At 40.3% G+C, this 19,391-nt stretch overlaps 1 protein-coding gene across 1 annotated transcript in view; it reads left to right on the top strand.

Annotated features, from left to right (window-relative positions):
* The window catches only part of INTS9 (integrator complex subunit 9), a 155,016-nt gene that overhangs the window by 41,314 nt on the left and 94,311 nt on the right, over positions 1-19,391 (top strand). Inside the window, 1 exon segment of the mRNA XM_062212781.1 lies at positions 12,328-12,455. Within this exon segment, the coding sequence (XP_062068765.1) occupies positions 12,328-12,455 (128 nt within the window).

Genomic DNA, 19,391 nt, shown 5'->3' with positions numbered 1-19,391 from the left:
TCTGAGGAAAATACCTGAAATGCAGTATTGGGAGCTAAAATTCAAACTATGAAATGGTAATATAATCATGAGGATGGGGAAGAAGAATAAAAAGTTACAACATATATTATTAGGGACTCCAGAAATCAGAACCAGAAAGAATAGGAGAGAGGCAATATTCAAAGTGATAATGGTTGACAGTTTGTGTTTCTTAGTCATTAAAGACTAAGTCGTGGTGGGGTAGAAGCAGAAATGTCACAGAGGGGGAAAAATAAAGAAGAAAATTGGACCTCATACTGTGAACACCTATGATTATAGATTGGACACCAACAGAGAAAAATAAAGAACAAAATTGGATCTCATACTATGAACACCTATGATTATAGATCAGACACCAACAGAGAAGGAGAAGATTTTATAGCAGTTTGTAATGGAACAGATTAGGCTTGCAGCACACTTCTTAACAGCAATAATAGTTGACAGAAAACTGTTGGACTAATACTTTCAGTGTTCTCAATTAATTGCTGCCTTATAATAGTTGAGAAGTGAAGTCAAAATTAAGAAAATTTCAGACCAATAAGAGTTAAGCCACGGCGCCGGCCCATGAAATTACTTTTTAAAAAAAATTTTTTTCAGCCGGCACCATGGCTTAACAGGCCAATCCTCCGCCTTGCGGCGCCGGCACACAGGGTTCTAGTCCCGGTTGGGGCGCCGGATTCTATCCCGGTTGCCCCTCTTCCAGGCCAGCTCTCTGCTGTGGCCCGGGAAGGCAGTGGAGGATGGCCCAAGTCCTTGGGCCCTGCACCCGCATGGGAGACCAGGAGAAGCACCTGGCTCCTGGCTTCGGATCAGCACGATGCGCCGGCCGCAGCGGCCATTGGAGGGTGAACCAACGGCAAAAAGGAAGACTTTTCTCTCTGTCTCTCTCTCTCACTATCCACTCTGCCTGTCCAAAAAAAAAAAAAAAAAAATTTTTTTTTCAAGACTTATTTATTTATTTGAAAGACAGAGCTACAGAGAGGCAGACTCAGAGAGAGGTCTTCCACCCGTTGGTTCACTCTCTAAATGGCCGGAACTGGGCTGATCTCAGGAACTTCTTCTGGGTCTCCCACATGCATTAGGTGCAAGGGCCCAAGGACTTGGGCCATCTTCTACTGCTTTTGCAGGTCATTAGAGAGCTGGATTGGAAGAGAAGCAGCCAGGACACAAACCAGCGCCCTTATGGGATGCTGGTGCCACAAGTGGAGGCTCAGCTTACTATACAATAGCACCAGCCCCGAATCAAAAATATCTTAATAGTTGTATACAGAGTTGATTGTATTTACCTTGGCTAAATCTCATATTCTCAATTGAGTCTTAGGTGAGTACTTGCCAATTTCTCTTTGTAATTTTGTCAAATTTTGCTTTATGTATTTCTACTGGGTACATAGGGTCAAGATTATTATATCTTAACAGTGAATTGTTTCTTTTATCATTGTTGTAATGAAAGATCATTTAAGTATGAGCTTTGCCTTAAAATCTATTTCTAGGTTTATTTCTAAATCATTCAACTATACCCATTTTTCTCTGAAAAACTGTTTCATGCTTTTTAAAAAGGAAACTTTTCATTATTTTTTAAGATTTTTAAAATTTATTTATTTCTTTTAAGAGGAAGACCTTTCTCTGTCTTTCCCTCTCTCTGTCTGTAACTGCCTCTCAAGTAAATAAATAAATCTTTAAAAATATGTATATGTGTGTGTGTATATATATATTTTCGCTTTTCAAACACACTGGGTCATTTGTGACTATAATGTACAGGGACACAAAGCAAGCTTCAACTAATATCCAGAATTACAGATTCTTATCCCACAATAAATTTAGAAACCAATGACCAAAAGATAGCTGTGACCAGTTGTGTATTGGGAAGTTAAGCCAAACACACATACACATTTATCAAGAAGAAATAGCGATGAGAGCTATTTATTATTTAGAGATGGATAAAATGAAAACACAATGTATCTAGCCTTGTGAAATGCATCCAGAACATCACTTAAAGGGTGTTGCCTTAATGCATATTTTAATCAGTATATATATATATATATATATATATATATATATATATATATATACCTGCAGAAGTAAGAAAATTATAGCAGGTGAAATTTAAGTAGAATAATAAAACAAATGTAAGGGAAATTGAAAAGTAAAGATGTATATTATAATGATAATTGAATAGTTCCTAATTAAAAGAATAAAACATTTAAAAATGCTGTAAGGGTAGAATATAAGAGTTAATAGATTAGAAAGCAGTAGATTGTTCCTAGCTCAGAGAAACATTATTGTGTAGTAAAGATGATGACATCCCCTAAATTAATACAGAGTAGTCTCCGTTTATCTGCGGAGGTGATAATCCAGGATGCCCAATTGGATGCCTGAATCCACAGATAGTTCAGAAACCCATAAATGCTATGTTTTTCCCTACATATATACCTATGATAAAGTTTAATTGATAAATTAAGCACAGTAAGAGGTCAACAATAGTAACATAGAAAAATGTTAACCGTATGTTCAATAATTAAAATTATGTGAATGTGTTCATTCTCTCAAGAGTCAAGACAGACAGTAATATTTTTGGATTGTGGTTGACTGATGATAACAAACCATAGAAAGTAAAACTTTGGGTAAGGGAGAGTGCTGTATAGATTAAATTAAGTCTCCATTTACTTTACACTGACGTTTTTGTTGCCCAATAATCTGGAGCAGTGTCCTGCCTTTGTCTTTTCTAAAATAACTATAAATTAATGGAATCTACAAAGAAGAAACTTTATGACTGTACTATATTTGGGAGCCTTTGTACAGCTAGGTAAAGTTACCATGATACAAAATATTTGGATTTTAAAATGTATCATTATAAGGAAGAAGGCATGGCATTATTCCATGTGCTTAAATGATAACTTGCTGATTGAGTTTCAAAAGAAAAAAATATGAAATGAATAATTGTCACTGTGTTAGATATAATGTGAAGTTGGCAAGTTGTATCATAAAGCTTAAATCTGTTTCTCAAATGAGAACCATAGTAGCTTAATTCTGCTTTGTATATACTGTAAGTGCTACAGATAGTTTCAGCACTGAACATGTATTGATACCTCTCAAATGATTGCAACGTTTGACGTAGGTGTTTTGATATGCCTCAGGAAGTAGCTGAGTGTCTGCAGATTTGTTAATCTGCTTGGTAATGAAGATAATTCCTGTTCTTTTTTGTTATTTTTCCATATTTTTATGTTTAAAGTTGAATTTTTACACTTTTACTACTGTTAAGTAATTTGTTCAATAGTTACTATGGGGTTGTCAGTGAAGAAAGAAAAACCGCTTCATTCATGTAACTGCTTAAGTAAATACATTTTGTGTTCTGTGTTCATACACTTTTTTTTAAGATTTATTTATTTTCTTAAAAGTCAGAGAAGGAGAGGCAGAGAGAGAGAGAGAGTCTTCCATCCACTGGTTCACTCCCCAATTGGCCGCAACAGCCAGAGCTGTGCCGATCCAAAGCCAGAGCCAGGAGCTTTCTCTGGGTCTCCCACGCGGGTGCAGGGGTCCAAGCACTTCGGCCATCTTCTTCTGCTTTCCCAAGCCATAGCAGAGAGCTGGATCGGAAGTAGAGCAGCCAGGACTTGAACTGGCACCCATATGGAATGCCAGCACTGCGGGTGGGGGCTTTACCCACTATGCCACAGCACTAGCCCTGTTCATACATTTTTAATGATCTGTATTTCTGTTTAAATAAGTGATGATGTTTAGGCCTTGTTTCTGTTTAATAAGGCTTTTTAGCATTGACTAAATGAAGGAATGTATCTTTTTGAAGAGATTTATATTCTGTAAATAAAAATTGGTTGAAACAATAAAAAGTATTTTCAGATACCAGATGAGTTTAACAATGTAATAGCTATTTTGTACAAGTATGTTGCTTTCAAAAGGAAAACATCAACAAAACAGGCAGAATGTAAGTGGTGGTTAAATCTTTGAGAGTTCATGGTACTGATTTATTTATTTAAAAGGCACAGTAACAGAGAGAGAGAGTGACACACGCAGAGGACGAGTTTCCATCCACTGGTTCCCCACATAGCTGCAACAGCCAGGGCTAGTCAGGCCAAAGCTGGGAGCCAGGAACTCCTTCCAAGTCTTTTACATGTTCCTCAGGGGCCCAAGTAATTGGGCCATCATTTGCTGCTTCTCATGCTAAGCAGGAAACTGGATTTGAAAAAGGGCAAGGGGCTGGGGTTGTGGCACAGTGGGCAAAGCTGCTGCCTGGAATGCCAGGGATGCTTGGGATACCAGCAACCCATAGGGGCCCCAGTTCATGTCCCAGCTGCTCTATTTCCTATCCAGCTCCCTGGAAAAAGCAGCAAACATGGCACAAATACCTGAGCACCTGCCCTCTAGTGGGAGACCTGGATGAAGCTCCTGACTTGGCTTGACCTACCTAGCCTCAGCCATTGTAGCCAAATGGCAGGAGTGTGTGTGTGTGTGAGAACCAGTAGATGTAAGATCTTTGTGTGTGTATGTGTGTGTCTCCCTCTTTCTATAACTCTGACTTTCAAGTAAGTAAATCTTAAAAAAAAAAAAAAAAAATGGAAGCAGGACTCTATCCTGAGCACTCTGAAATGTATGCGAACATCACTAACATTGCCTTTAACCCACTGTGCCACAACCCCCATCTCCAATTTTTTTTTTCAATAGATTCATTCACTAGTGGGTCTATCTTCCTGGGAAGCAACCTAGTAATGGGCAATATTTGTAAAATTGTCCATTGACTTTACCTTTTACTAAAGGACACACAGATATCTAAGACACATGGCATTATAGCGTATAAATCACTGTCACTAAACTCGAAGGCCATCATCTGCCGTCCTTCAGTTTGTACATTAGCAGATAGGTGGAATCAGGAATGGAGCTGAGACGCAAACCCAGGTACTTTGACATGGAATACAGGTGTCCTGAGTGGCATCTTAACAGCTGCACCAGACACCTCCCCAGTTGATAAAATTTGTATCCAAAAAAATACATATAATGTAACATTGGGCTGGCATGGTGGCATTGGAAGTTAAGCCAGCACTTGAGATGCTAGGATCCCATATCAGAATACCAGTTCTGGTTCCGACTGTTCTACTGTGATCCAGTTCCCTGTTAATGCACCTGGAAAGGCAATTGAAAATGCTCAAAAAGTTGGGCCTGTTCAGCAATAAGGGAATGACTCCCCAGTGGTAGACTCAAATGGAGTTCCAGGCTCCTGGCATCAGCTTGGATCAGCCCTGGCTGTTGCAGCCATCTGGGGAGTGAACCAGTGAAATGAAGATCTCTCTTCCTCTCTCTCTCTCTCTCTCTCTCTCTCTCTCTCTCTGTCCCTCTGCCTTTCAAACAAATAAATCTTTAAAAACCACATATGACCTTCAAGGTTGGATTCTATTCATTCAGTGAATAAAAGGCACACAAGGAAGTTCATAAATTGTCACACAGAAAAACTTAGTTTTTTTTAAAGCTTTATTATTTTTTTTTATTTGACAGAGTTAGACGGTGAGAGAGAGAGAGAGAAAGGTCTTCCTTCCATTGGTTCACTCCCCAAATGGCCACTATGGCTGGTGCTACGCCGATCTGAAGCCAGGAGCCAGGTGCTTCTTCCTGGTCTCCCATGCGGGTGCAGACGTCCAAGGACTTGGGCCATCCTCCACTGCCGTCCCGGGCCACAGAACCCGGTGCCCGTATGGGATTCCGGCACCGCAGGCGGAGGATTAATCTAGTGAGCCACGGCGCTGGCCCCTACAGTTTTTTAATTAAGTAGAAATAAAACTAACATGAGGGACTGGCCCTGTGTCTTGGCTGGTGAAGCCACTATCTGCAGTGCTATCATCCCATATGGGCAGCAGTTCAAGTCCCAGCTGCTCCACTTCTGATCCAGCTCCCTGCTAATGCACCTGGGAAAGCAGTGGCGGATGGCCCAAATGCTTGGACCCCTGCACCTACTTGGGAGATCCGGAAGAAACTTCTGCTTCCTGGCTTCAGCCTCGCCGAGCCCTGGCCATTGACACCATTTGGGAATGAACCAGCAGACAGACTTCTGTCTGTCTGTCTGTCTTTCTCTCTCTTGCTCTTGCTCTCTCTCTGTAATTCTGACTTTCAAATAAATAAATCAAAATCTTAAAAAAAGAAAAAAAAGAAAGCAGATATGAAAGCATCACTAAGAATGGGGTGGGAAAGGTAGTGGGAGATGGGATGGTTTGCCGGTGGGAGGGAGGTTATGGAGGGAAAAGCTGCTATAATCCAAAAGTTGAACTTTGGAAATTTATTAAATAAAAGTTGAAAAAGAAGGAAGCATCACTGTATGCTTGTTAAGCTAGAAAAATTAAAGCTGTAAAACCTTATATTGACTAGAATATTCATATCTATTCATTAGTGGATCTGGGGAACAAACTAATAGTCAATATTTATTAAATTTTTCATTGACTTTACTATTACCTAGTCTTAAGGGGTACACAGACATTTAAGACATATTCCACTACAGAATATAAATATATAAATTACTGGCCCCAACTTAGGTGACCACTTAATGATTCTGTAACTGTAGCACCTAAAAATGAGCACATGCTGTGTGCTGCACACTCTACCTACTGAGTGAGTCCTTGCAACAACTCTAGGAGGATAAATTCTGTTACTGTGTTTTACAGTGTAGAAACTTAAACACACACACACACACACACACCTGAGTCTTTATAAAGTTAGGCAACTTTCATAAAATCATGTATTAATGAGTACAGCATGATTTGAGCCCAGACAGTCTTACTTCAACCTTCCCTTATTATAATTTCACCCAAACTGCCTTTCAAAATTAGAGCCACTTATCAAATGGCTGACTCCTTGGTTAGGGTCATTTAATTACCTCTAGGTAACTACTGCTGAGGTTTTGGCTTCATTTTGGTACAGATTCCAGATTGTTTTGACAGTAACATATAAAGAGTAGAAAGATCTTCTGATGCCTCACCAACAGTGCTGTAAATAGGTACAATTTTTTAAATTTTTTTTTCTTTAATTGCTATTGTTTTTATTTTCATATTCAGTTGGCCACGTGGGGCTTAGGCACTTGACCTAACACCCAGCAGACCGGAGGGGTGGGGTAAAGAAGAGAAAAAAGAGAAGGAGAGTGTAAGAGACAAGAGAGGAGAGGAGGAGCTAGTGAGGAGAGAAGAGAGAGATGAGAGGAGAGAACGAGCAGTAGAGAGAGAGAAAAGAAAGGAGACCAGAGGAGGAGGCTAGCAATTTTTTTTTTTTTTTGAAAGCATTTTGGCAACATTTTTCAAAAGCCATAAAATGCTCATATTTTTTTGACCTAGTTAATGCCATTTCTGGGAATCCTCTGAAGAAATAGTCCAATATGGAAAAAGCCTGAAGCACTAAAGTGATCACCATAGCCATGTTTGTAATAGAATGAGTGGAAGCAACCCTAAATGTTCAACAATAAGGGAATGACTAAACAAACAATGGAATATCAGCTTGGCCAATAAAATAAGATGTGGTGCAACATAAACAAGGAAAACATAGACATGGTATTTTGAGTTTTAAAAGCAGCACATGTATGGTATGTACACAAAAATTAAAGATTTTACAAATATGAGGAAAGGGAATAATATAAACATGGTAATCAGACTGGAGTGTTTGTAGTACTTTTCTGTTATTTTTTATGCTATTTTTTTTTTAAAGATTATTTATTTTGGCCGGCACCTTGGCTCAATAGGCTAATCCTCCGCCTAGCGGCACCGGCACACCAGGTTCTAGTCCTGGTCAGGGCGCCAAATTCTGTCCCGGTTGCCCCTCTTCCAGGCCAGCTCTCTGCTATGGCCAGGGAGTGCAGTGGAGGATGGTCCAAGTGCTTGGGCCCTGCACCCGCATGGGAGATAAGTACCTGGCTTCTGCCTTTGGATCAGCGCGGTGCGCCGGCCGCAGCGCACTGACCGCGGCAGCCATTGGAGGATGAACCAATGGCAAAAGGAAGACCTTTCTCTCTCTCTCTCACTGTCCACTCTGCCTGTCAAAAATAAAAAAATAAAATAAAATAAAATAAATAAAAGATTATTTATTTCAAAGTCAAAGTTACCCAGAAAGAGGAGAGGCAGAGAGAAGTCTTCCATCCGCTGGTTCACTTCCCAAATGGCTGCAGCAGCTGGAGCTGAACCGATCCAAAGCCAGGAGCCAGCAGCTTCTTCTGGGTCTCCTATGTGAGTGCAGGGGCCCAAGGACTTGGACCGTCTTTCTTCTACTGCTTTCCCAGGGCATAGCAGAGAGCTGGATCAGAAGTGGAGCAGCCGGGACTCAAACTAGTGCCGGTATGGGATGCCGGCATTGCAGGTAGTGGCTTTACTTGCGACGCCACAGAACCAGCCCCTCAAGCTTTTTGTAGTGTCATATTTCTAGCTTTAACATTAAAGTCATATGATTGCTTCTTATTTTTGTATGTCAGTCTCCTAGCCCTTATTAAGTGATGAACTGATAATGAGAGAGAGCATATTAGAGACTTAGAGAAAGTGTCTCTGTGGGTAGTAAGCCCTTGGTAGTGGGCAAGTGCCTTCTTTACTGAGTTGTACAAACTTCAGCTGATTTTTTTTTTAACTTTTATTTAATAAATATAAATTTCCAAAGTACAACTTTTGGATTATAGCGGCTTTTCCTCCTATAACCACCCTCTCACCCCCAAGCATCCCATCTCCCACTCTCTCTCCCATCCCATTCACATCAAGATTCATTTTCAATTATCTTTATATACAGAAGATCAATTTAGTATATACTAAGTAAAGATTTCAACAGTTTGCACCCACACAGAAACACAAAGTATAAAGTACTTTTTGAGTACTAGTTATATCCTTAATTCACATTGTACAACACATTAAGGACAGAGATCCTACATGAGGAGTAAGTACACAGTGACTCCCATTGTTGATTTAACAATTGACACTTTTATTTATGATGTCCGTAATCACCTGAGGCTCTTGTCATCATGAGCTGCCAAGGCTATGGAAGCCTCTTGAGTTCACCAACTCCGATCTTATTTAGATAAAGCCATAGTCAAAGTGGAAGTTCTCTCCTCCCTTCAGAGAAGGGTACCTCCTTCTTTGATGGCCTGTTCTTTCCTCTGGGATCTCACTCACAGAGATCTTTCATTTAGGTGGTTGTTTTGTTTTGTTTTGTTTTGCCACAGTTTCTTGGCTTTCCATGCCTGAAATCCTCTCATGGGCTTTTTAGCCGGATCCGAATGCCTTAAGGGCTGATTCTGAGGCCAGAGTTCGGCTGATTTCTCAGGGTGAGCCATGCAGTCTTGGAGGCAAAGTAGGAGGACTACTTTGGTGTTAGAGGACCTCCCTGTTTGCCTTTGGCTCTTTCAGACAAGTTGTTCTAGCTATGAAGCTCCAGTTCCTCATCTAAACAAACAAATTCAGCAGATCAGGGTCTGGCACCATTAGCGGGTGCTCTGAAAGTGTTCCTTCCATTTGCTTATAGTCCTTATAAAGTATTCCTCTTCTTTGTTCTTTGTTGACAGTAACAAATTTGAGTCTTTCAGTTAATTTGCTAGAATCTTTTGATTGGTGTCAATCATTTATCTTATGGTATACCTTATTATCCATAATTTGGAGTTGAGAATGAAAATGAAAGATGTCATCCAGTATGACTGGCTACGTTTTCCATTTTGTTTTAATCATTTTTTTCTGATCATAAAAATGTAGTAAATACTTGTTGCCAAACTAAAAGAAAAATATTTCACTATAATCTTCCCTCCCAGAAATATAATTTATTACCTTCCAGGTTTTTCTGAATACCTGATTTTTTTTTGAAAGAAGAAATGCAAGAAAGCTCTCACTGGAACATTTGCTGTGTTTGGAGCAAGTTTTATGTGATATTTATATTTTTTAAAAGATTATTTACTTGAAAGAGAGAGGAGGAAAGAGGGTGGAGCAGAGATATTCCATCTACTGGTTCACTCCCCAAATGATCAGTACAGCCAGGTCTGGGCCAGGCTGAAGCCAAGAGCCAGGAACTGCATCCTGATCCCCAACAGGGGTAGCAGAAGCCAAAGACCTTGACATTAGCAGGAAGCTGTATTGGAAGCTGAGCAACTAGGGCTTGAACCAGTACTTTGATATTGGGCTGCCAATATTATAAGCAGCAGGTTAATATGATGTGCCACACAGTGGCCCCCTTGTATTCATTTTTAGATGGTCGATCTTTAACAGATAATTATTAAATCAGGTTAAAGATAAAGGCAGCCACAGAGAATCAGATAAAGGGTAGGGTAGTGGTAGCTATAGTAGGAAAAAAATTTTCTGTAGCTCTGATACCTATCAAAAAAGTAGCTTATAAATATATAATTGCCTAAATCACACATCCTGCCCTTAACAGGACAATTGGAATATTAGATAATTTTATTGTTTTTATCTTAAGTACCTTTGAACCTCTGTAGACTAAGTTATAAATTTTGGTAAAATTTAATCATCATATATAAACTTGGAATTATAAAGCAGCTTTCAGGGCCAGGTATTTGGCCCAGCAGATATGACACTGCTTGGGATGCCAGCATCCCATATTGGAATTCTTTGGTTCATGTCCTGCTTCTGCTTCCAATTCCAGCCTCCTGCTAATGCACACCCTGGAGGTGGCAAGATATGTATAGTTCAAGTATTTGGGTCCCTGTCACCCACATGGGAAACCAAGATTGAGTTCCAAGCTCCTGATATCAGCCTGGCTCAGCCCTAGCTATTGCAGGCTTTTGTGGAGTAAACCAGCAAATGGCAATGTGCTTGCTCTTTTTCTCTATTTTTGTCTCTCTGTCTCGTGTGTGTTTGTCTGCTTCTCAAATAAGTAAGATTAGTTTTTTAAAGAAGAAACAGCTTGGAAAATCCCCACCATATCTTGGCTGTCAGTCTTACCATTTTTAGAACATGCAGTTTCTTAAAAACCATTAGTTCCTATTATGTCCCCTGGGGAAAAGTAGAAAATTCATCCAGTGCACAGACAGAATGAATAGCAACAAATATCTGAAAGTTTTAGCCTATGAGATTGTAACTGTGGGGCTGGGCATTGATGGAAGAGTTCTCTGACTTGTTTGTGCTTCAGTTGAAAGAAAGTATGGACTTGTTGAGGAATTGATACCATTGATCCCTCCATTTTGGGGATGTTGCTGCTTATCAGAGGCTTCTGTAGAATGGCTTTTTAAGGGGAAGGAAAAGCTCTTTGCCTTTTCCTCCATTTTTTCAGAATGGCATAAGAATTATTAAAGGTTCTTTTAATACACCCTGTGGATTGTGCCCCCTTTAACTTCTGAGCTCTGCTGCTACCTGCAAAACACCTGATGGGTTGTGATTTGGTGCCCCACACTCCAACTTAATGTCTACACATCATGAAGTCTCTTTTCTTTTGAGTCATTTCTCCTGATGAGGCAGAGCTATAAACCTTACTGGTGCTTGGTAGTTAACTTTTCCAACCATTTCCTCTTTAAGGAAAGTCACTTGACTTTTTTTTTTCTTTTTAATTTTTTTTTTTTTTTTTTTTGACAGGCAGAGTGGACAGTGAGAGAGAGAGAGAAAGGTCTTCCTTTTGCCGTTGGTTCACCCTCCAATGGCCGCCGCTGTAGGTGCGCTGCGGCCGGCGCACTGCGCTGATCTGATGGCAGGAGCCAGGTACTTCTCCTGGTCTCCCATGGGGTGCAGGGCCCAAGCACTTGGGCCATCCTCCGCTGCACTCCCTGGCCACAGCAGAGAGCTGGCCTGGAAGAGGGGCAACCGGGACAGGATCGGTGCCCCGACCGGGACTAGAACCCGGTGTGCCGGTGCCGCAAGGCGGGGGATTAGCCTAGTGAGCCGCGGCACCGGCCGCATTTGACTTATTTTTAAGAGGAGAAAGCCAAACCTAATACAGCACACTTTGAGGATCCAGCTTTAATTTCATTTGCTTCCTCAGCTCTAGGCAATACCTACGTGAAGGTTTCGGCATACAAGATAATATATGGAAACTATCATGTGAGAGTGGAGCAGATAACCATAGCCTTGAAACCTCTCATAGTTTGAATAACTGTGATCCCTGCAAAATTATGCCTGCCTGAAATATACCTTGGTAACCTAAAAGAAAAGTATAATCTAAGATTTGAATATTTTGCTAAAGTAACTAGTGTTTGAATAATAAAAAGGAGAGAGTCACTTAGAAAGTTCACTGAATTTACATGTTCTTATGGGAGAAGATCATCAGTGTTACTTAATTCACTTTACTTGATAGACTTTTTCTGTAAATGATTATTGGTAAAAAATAAATAAATAAATAAAATAATTTTTTTTTCAGTACTGCCTGTCAGGACACCCAACCTTACCATGCAATGTGCTCAAATTCAAGTCAACCACCATTATGCTGGACTGTGGACTGGACATGACTTCCACACTCAACTTCTTGCCTTTGCCGCTTGTTCAAAGGTATGTGCTAATGCATCCTGAAACAAAATAAGCTTTAGCTTCCTGAAAAATGGTACCCATTAGTACAAAGATTATCAGTACCTTGTGTGTTGTCATAAGTTTGCTTTATTCCCTTAAAAATCTTCTTTATCAAAATAGCTTTCTCTGGCTATCTTGGTGGAAAGTGTTCTATTGAATTATTGATTGACTTCTTTATTATGGCTTCTGTAAGATGTTCCTGCAACTACTTGGTGTAACTGCAGTCATGTCTATTACATCTTTCTTGCTAATTCATATAAGAATTGATAAATGGTCAAATGATGAGCCCAAGAATTCAATTTTAGGATCATTTAATTGCCTTTGTATTCACTTGACGTCATAGAGTGTAACACTTCTTTTTAATAGATATCTGCACATTATTTTTAGACTAGTCAACTTTAGATATAATAGAACTATGTATGTTGCCTAAGTCTTTATCTTTAATCACATAGATTGCCTCAGGCCTACTGTCAGCACCATTTATACTGTTTTACTAAGACCTCATCTTGGGAAATGGGCTTTCCTAGCCTGCTATTATTTAAAAACAGCAGTTTGTAAGAAAAGTAGCTAACTTTTAGAAGCAGATATTTTTGGGGCCAGTACTGTGGCGTAGCAGGTAAAGCTGCTGCCTGCAGTGCCAGCATCCCATGTGATCACCGTTTTGAGTCTTGGCTGCTCTACTTCTGATTCAGCTTTCTGCTAGGCCAGGGAAAGCAGTGGAGAATGTCCCAAGTCCTTGAGCCCCTGCTCCCACATAGGAAACCCAGAAGAAGACTCTGACTCCTGGCTTCGGATCGGCTCAGCTCCAGCCATTGCGGCCATCTGGGGAGTGAACCAGCAGCTGGAAGATCGATTTCTCTTTCTCTCTCTGCCTCTGCCTCTGCCTCTGCTTCTGCCTCTCTGTAACTCTGCCTTTCAAATAAATAAATCTTTTTTTTTTTTTTAAAAAAAAGCAGATATTCTCATAGTAGCAAAATGTGATACTACAAACGAGAGGAGACAGAAAAGCTCTCTAAAGCAGATAGAAGAGCTCAAAAGCATAGCAAACTGGGAAAACCATCTAATTGTATCTCAGCCATTCCTGAAGACATCAGCAAGTACAGTGATTATTCACAATAATAATCCTATGAACCATCTAGAAAAATTATAATTACTCATTGATTTCTTTGATATAAGAAATAAAATAAGGTATTCTGGGGAAGACGTCAGATAATTCCAGATAACATTACATTTAATGCAGAGCCAGTGAGATTTGGTTATAATTATTACCAGCACTTGGAAAAGCATTTACTAACTGCTAATACTGTCTAAAAAAGAGGAGGAAATGTTTCCATCATCAATAAGTTATTTCTTTTTTTTAAAAAAGATTTAGTTTATTTATTTGAAGGACAGACTTACAGAGAGAGAGAGAGAGAGAGGTCTTCCATCTGATGGTTCACTCCCCAAATGACCGCAATGGCCAGAGCTGAGCTGATCTGAAGCCAGTAGTCAGGAGCCTCCTTCAGGTCTCCCATGTGGGTTCAGGGGCCCAAGGACTTGGGCCATCTTGTACTGCTTTCCCAGGCCATAGCAGAGAGCCGGATTGGAAGTGGAGCAGCTGGTACTCGAACCGGCGCCCATATGGGATGCCGGCACTTAAGACCGTGGCTTTAACCCACTGTGCCACAGCACCAGCCCCAGTGAGTTATTTCTTATTAAAATAGCCTGATATTATTGTCTGTTTAAACAAAGCGTTTGTTAATTTGGTGTTTCTTAAGAATCTGTACATGTCTGGATACAGACATGAACAATATAACTTTCTTTCCCTCTTCGAATTTACAATCTGTCAAGTGACACAGGCACTACAGTTGAAGATTTAAATGTACTTGAAAAAAAACAGCCATATACCTGTAATAATTACTTTAAAAAGTAAAATACAAAATTTTTTTTTTTATTTGACAGATGGAGTTAGACAGTGAGAGAGAGAGAGAGAGATAGAGAAAGGTCTTCCTTCCGTTGGTTCACCCCACAAATGACCGCCACGGCCGGCGCTGTGCCAATCCGAAGCCAGGAGCCAAGTGCTTCCTCCTGGTCTCCCACACGGGTGCAGACGCCCAAGTACTTGGGCCATCCTCCCCTGCCTTCCCAGGCCACAGCAGAGAGCTGGGGTGGAAGAGGAGCAACCAGGACTAGAACCCGGCGCCCATATGGGATGCCAGCACCACAGGCGGAAGGTTAACCAAGTGAGCCACAGCACTGGCCCCAAAATACAAGCTATTATTGAGGGTTCCCAAAGGCGAGCCTAACCTGTTCTGTAGGATCATGAATTTTGTAGGTAATGAAAACCTAGGAATTAGGCAGATAACCTCAGCTGTGGTTTTCCCTTCTTGTTCATGCTCATCTTTATTTTAAAAAAGATTTATTTTATTCACTGGAAAGGCAGAGTTACAGAAGGAGAGACAGAAAGAGAGAGATCTTCCATCTGCTGGTTCATTCCCCAGATGGTTACAATGGCCAGCGCTAGGCCAGCCCAAAACCAGGAGCCAGGACTTTCTTCTGCATCTCTTGGGCCATCTCCCACTGCTTTCCCAGGCACATTATCAGGGTGCTGATTCAGAAGTGGAGCAGCCAGAACTTGAACCGGCACCCATATAGGAGGCTGGTGTTGCAGGCAGCGGCTTTAGCTACTGAGCCACAATACTAGTCCCTCATGCTTATCTCTGCCTTATTCTTTTTGCACATTCATTGAATCCACTTCTACTTTCTCTTCTGCTTGCCATTCTTTCACTCTCAGAGGGAAGGTATATTAGTACAACGGTTAGCAATCTATATGGTTCCTTAACAAAAAATGTTTCCTTTTGCTCAGGACAGGAACTTTGGAGAAACACTTGATTATAATGCTCACAGTGTTGCTGGCCCTCCTTGTCTCTCATCTTGCTTTATTTGTCTTCATAGCATGTATCACTACCTTATAGGTACATATTTGCTTTGTTTCCTGCCTTTCTTTTCCACCTAAATATAACTGTCAGTCAGGAATTTTGTTTGTTTTCTAATACCCCCAGTACCTTCAACAGGTTTTGGCATGTAATGACTATTCAATATGTATTTGTTGTGTGAAAAAGTCAGTTGATCTTCTCTGTTTCCCATTCCTTCTCATATTTTCAGATTCTTTTCACTTTTTTTTTTAAGATTGATTTATGTGAAAGAGTTACAAGAAGTGGAGGCAGAGGCAGAGTTGGGGGTAGGTCTTCCATCCACTGGTTCCCTCCCCAAATGGTCCCAATAATTGGAGCTGGGCCAATCAGGAGCCAGGAGCTTCTTCCAGGTCTCCCATGCAGGTGCAGGGACCCAAGCACTTGGGCCATTTTCTACTGCTTTCCCAGGCCATAGCAGAGAGCTGGATTGGAAATAGAGCAACCCAGACTTGAACTAGCACCATATGGGATGCTGGCACAGCAGTTGGCGGTTTTACCTGCTATGCCACAGCACCAGTCCCTCCTTTCACAATTATAATTAATGAATTAATTATTATATTTTTCCTTATTTGGAGCTTTCCATCTTGACTCCTTGCTATTTAATTATGTTGAGTCACTTTTAGCTTAGAATTTAAAAGAAACTTTGTAAAAAATCTGCTCAACTCTACTTTCCCCTTCATCTTTCCAATCTTTACCCACACTATGGTAATGGAACAGCTCTCAGTAAGATTACAAATGACTTCTATGTCATTAGATACGGTAAGCATTTGTCAGCTCTCATCTTATTTGACCAGCAGCACTGGCCTCCATTTTATGCATTCCTGGTTTTCCTCTGACTCTTCATTTTCTAACTCAGCATTACTAACTCAGCATCATGTATTGGAATTCATCATTGTTGAGTACTTGGCTGTCATAGTATCTATAAAAAATTTTAATAAGTGCTCAGGGCCTTGATAACTTCCAAACAATAAATTAACAATGTGTATCTTTAGTTAATAATTTTCTGAGTTACATATTCATGTGTTCAAAATACCTATTCAGTTTCTCTCCTTGAATGTATCTTTGATATCACCTTCAAACTTAACATTCTCTAAAATTAATTCATGATCAGATTTGATCCAGAAGAAGAAATCATACCTTCCTAGACATGGTTTTCCCTCAGGTCTGCTATCTTAGTGATTGACATTCTGTTATTAAAGCCAGAAAAATGGAAGTTGGCCTAGTACACCCCTCTCTAGCTCCCCAAATCTGTCGTGTCATTTTTGCCTTCTAAGAGTTCTGTAATCCAGTCACTTCTCTCAAGTACTGCTGTAGTCATTTTCATATATCAGATTTTTTAAAAAGATTTATTTGTTTATCTGAAAGGCAGAGTTACAGAGAGGTAGTAGCAGAGAGAGAGGTCTTCCATCCGCTGGTTCACTCCCCAGATGGCTACAACAGCCAGAGCTGCGCTGACCCAAACCCAGGAGCCAGGAGCTTCTTCCAGGTCTCCCACATGGCTGCAGGGGCCTGGGCCCAAGGACTTGGGCTATCTTTCACTGCTTTCCCAGGCCATAGCAGAGAGCTGGATCAAAAGTGGAGCAGCTGGGACTTGAACTGGCACCTATATGGGATGCTGACCCTGCAGGCAGCAGCTTTACCCACCATGCCACAATGCCTGCCCCCACAGGTATTACTACCAAAGCCTCCTAACCAGTTTCTTCAGTTCTGATCTTGCCCCTATCTGAATCCAGTCATCTTTTTTTTAACTTTTAATTTGGAAATTCTCCAAATTTATAGAAAAGCTGTGCAAGAGTAGTCCAAACAATTTCCAATTACTTTTAACAATTGTTGGCATTTTAACACATTTGCTTTATCATTTTCTCTTTATATGTATGCACATGATTTTTTTTTTTCTGAGCTCTTTGAGAGTAAATTGCAGCCCTGATCCTTAACCCCCAATACTTGAGTGTAAATTTTCAGATAACAGGGATATTCTCTTATAATCACAGTTCAGAAATCAAAATCAGAAAATTTATATTGATGCTGTACGGTATCTAATCTGTATGTCTTATCCATATTTCCCCAGTTTACGAATTCATATTTTACTATAAAAACCCTGATAGCAAGAAAGAAATATAATAATTTCTGATCCAGGATCCCATCCGGACCACACATTTAGTTGTCATGTCTTTAATATCCTCTAATCTGGAAGACTTTCTGGGTCTTTTATGACCTTGATATTTTAAGAGTAAAGGGCAATTAGTTTATATAATTTGGGTATGTCTGGTGTTTCTTCACAATTAGGATTGCCATAGGTTGAAATACCACACCAATAATGGCATATATTACCAGAAGATACACAATTTCATTTTCTTCAGAATGGAGAAATATAAGTCTAATCTTTTACTTTTTAAAAACCTTACAGTAGGGGAAGGTATTTGGTATAGCAGTTAAGTTGCCTCTTGGGATGGCCATATCCCATATCAGGGTGTCTGGTTCAAGTGTTGCCTATTCCTCTTTTGGTGCAGTTTCCTACTAATGCATACCGTGTAACGCAGCAGATGATGGCTCAGTGGCTTGAATACCTGGATCCCTGCCACCCATGTGGGAGACCTGGATGGAGTTCTGGCCTTCTGGCTTTGGCCTGATCTAGCTCTAGCTGTTGTGGCCATTTAGGGAGTGAACCAGTGGATGGAAGATGTCTCCATATGTCTCTCTGTCTTTATGCCTTTCAAATAAAATTTTAAAATTTAGGAAAAAATTAATAATAAATAAAACCTTTCAGTGGGTTTTCAAGTACTCTTAGGATAAATGCCAAACTTATGTTGCTATTTAGGCTCTGGTAATTTCTTTATAGTCTATCTCTTGCTCTTGTTTCCTTTCAGAGTTTCAAGGACCTCTTGCCATCTCCTGCCTTAGAGCAGCCACACACATTGTTCCTTCAATCTGGAAGGTTCTCTTTCCTTCTCCCATTTCACCTTTCCTCAGCCTCCTTAGTAGGAGCTCTTCTCTCAGATAATTTGTGAGTGTACTTTCTAGGTAGAAAAGACACAGAGATGGCATTCCAGTCGGATCAGCAGCCAACAGGGGGTGTATGGGACTGTATGAGACTCTTGCAATTTTGTTTGAATAACCTTTGATATAAGATGTCCATGAGGAAAGCTGGTGAGGATGACAGGAAGTAATTACTGTGCCTGGTGACTGTCATCTTCATGTGTTTCCTCCAGATCCTGCCCCTTAACCACATTTCTCCTTGACTCTGGTGCTATCCAGATCTCGCTCAGCCCACTCATCATAACCCCAGGGAAGTTTTTTGATGGTGTCTAGACTGGTCTCTTGTTAGGAAACTTCTCCGGTACTTTGTACTACTTTAGTGCTTCATCATTTTTAACAGCTCATTCTCTGTTTATCTGTGTGATTACTTAATCTGTCTGCCTTCCTTTCCTCCTCAGAAGAGTGATGTTTTGCTCACAGTCATCTACCACCAGCACTTAGCTGAGTGCTTGACACATAAAGATTCGTGAATTAATGAGTAAAGATGAGCACTTCCGTCTCCTGTATTATATCAGATGATGAGGTGCTTCTCTGTTTTTATTTTTGTTTTGAACAGACCGCCTCCATCTTCATCTCCTGATTCCTATTCCCTACCTGCTACTTCTCTGCAAACTCTCAAAAGTGGGAACCCATAGTGCCTTCTGTTTACCTGTCATAGTTCTTATTTTGTTCTGTTGTAGCTGCTGCTTGCACTCTCCGTATAGTAGATTGCAAACTTCTCAAACACAGAGCTGTTTTATATACTGTCATTCCAGAATTTTGGTTAGAGTAATAAGCTGTTATAAATATTTTTGAATGGATGAATGTACTTGTGCTTCTTTCATTATTTTCTGTTTATAAAAGTAATGTATTTTAGAGTAGGAATTTGTAAAAAGAAAAATATAAACAAAAAATAAATTACTCATGTGTTCAGTCTACATTTTCATAT

The sequence above is a fragment of the Lepus europaeus genome, chromosome 16 (genome assembly GCF_033115175.1).
Source record: "Lepus europaeus isolate LE1 chromosome 16, mLepTim1.pri, whole genome shotgun sequence".
Lineage (NCBI taxonomy): Eukaryota > Metazoa > Chordata > Mammalia > Lagomorpha > Leporidae > Lepus > Lepus europaeus.
The sequence above is the reverse complement of the archived record's forward strand: the minus strand, read 5'-3'. Positions and strand labels throughout refer to the sequence as shown.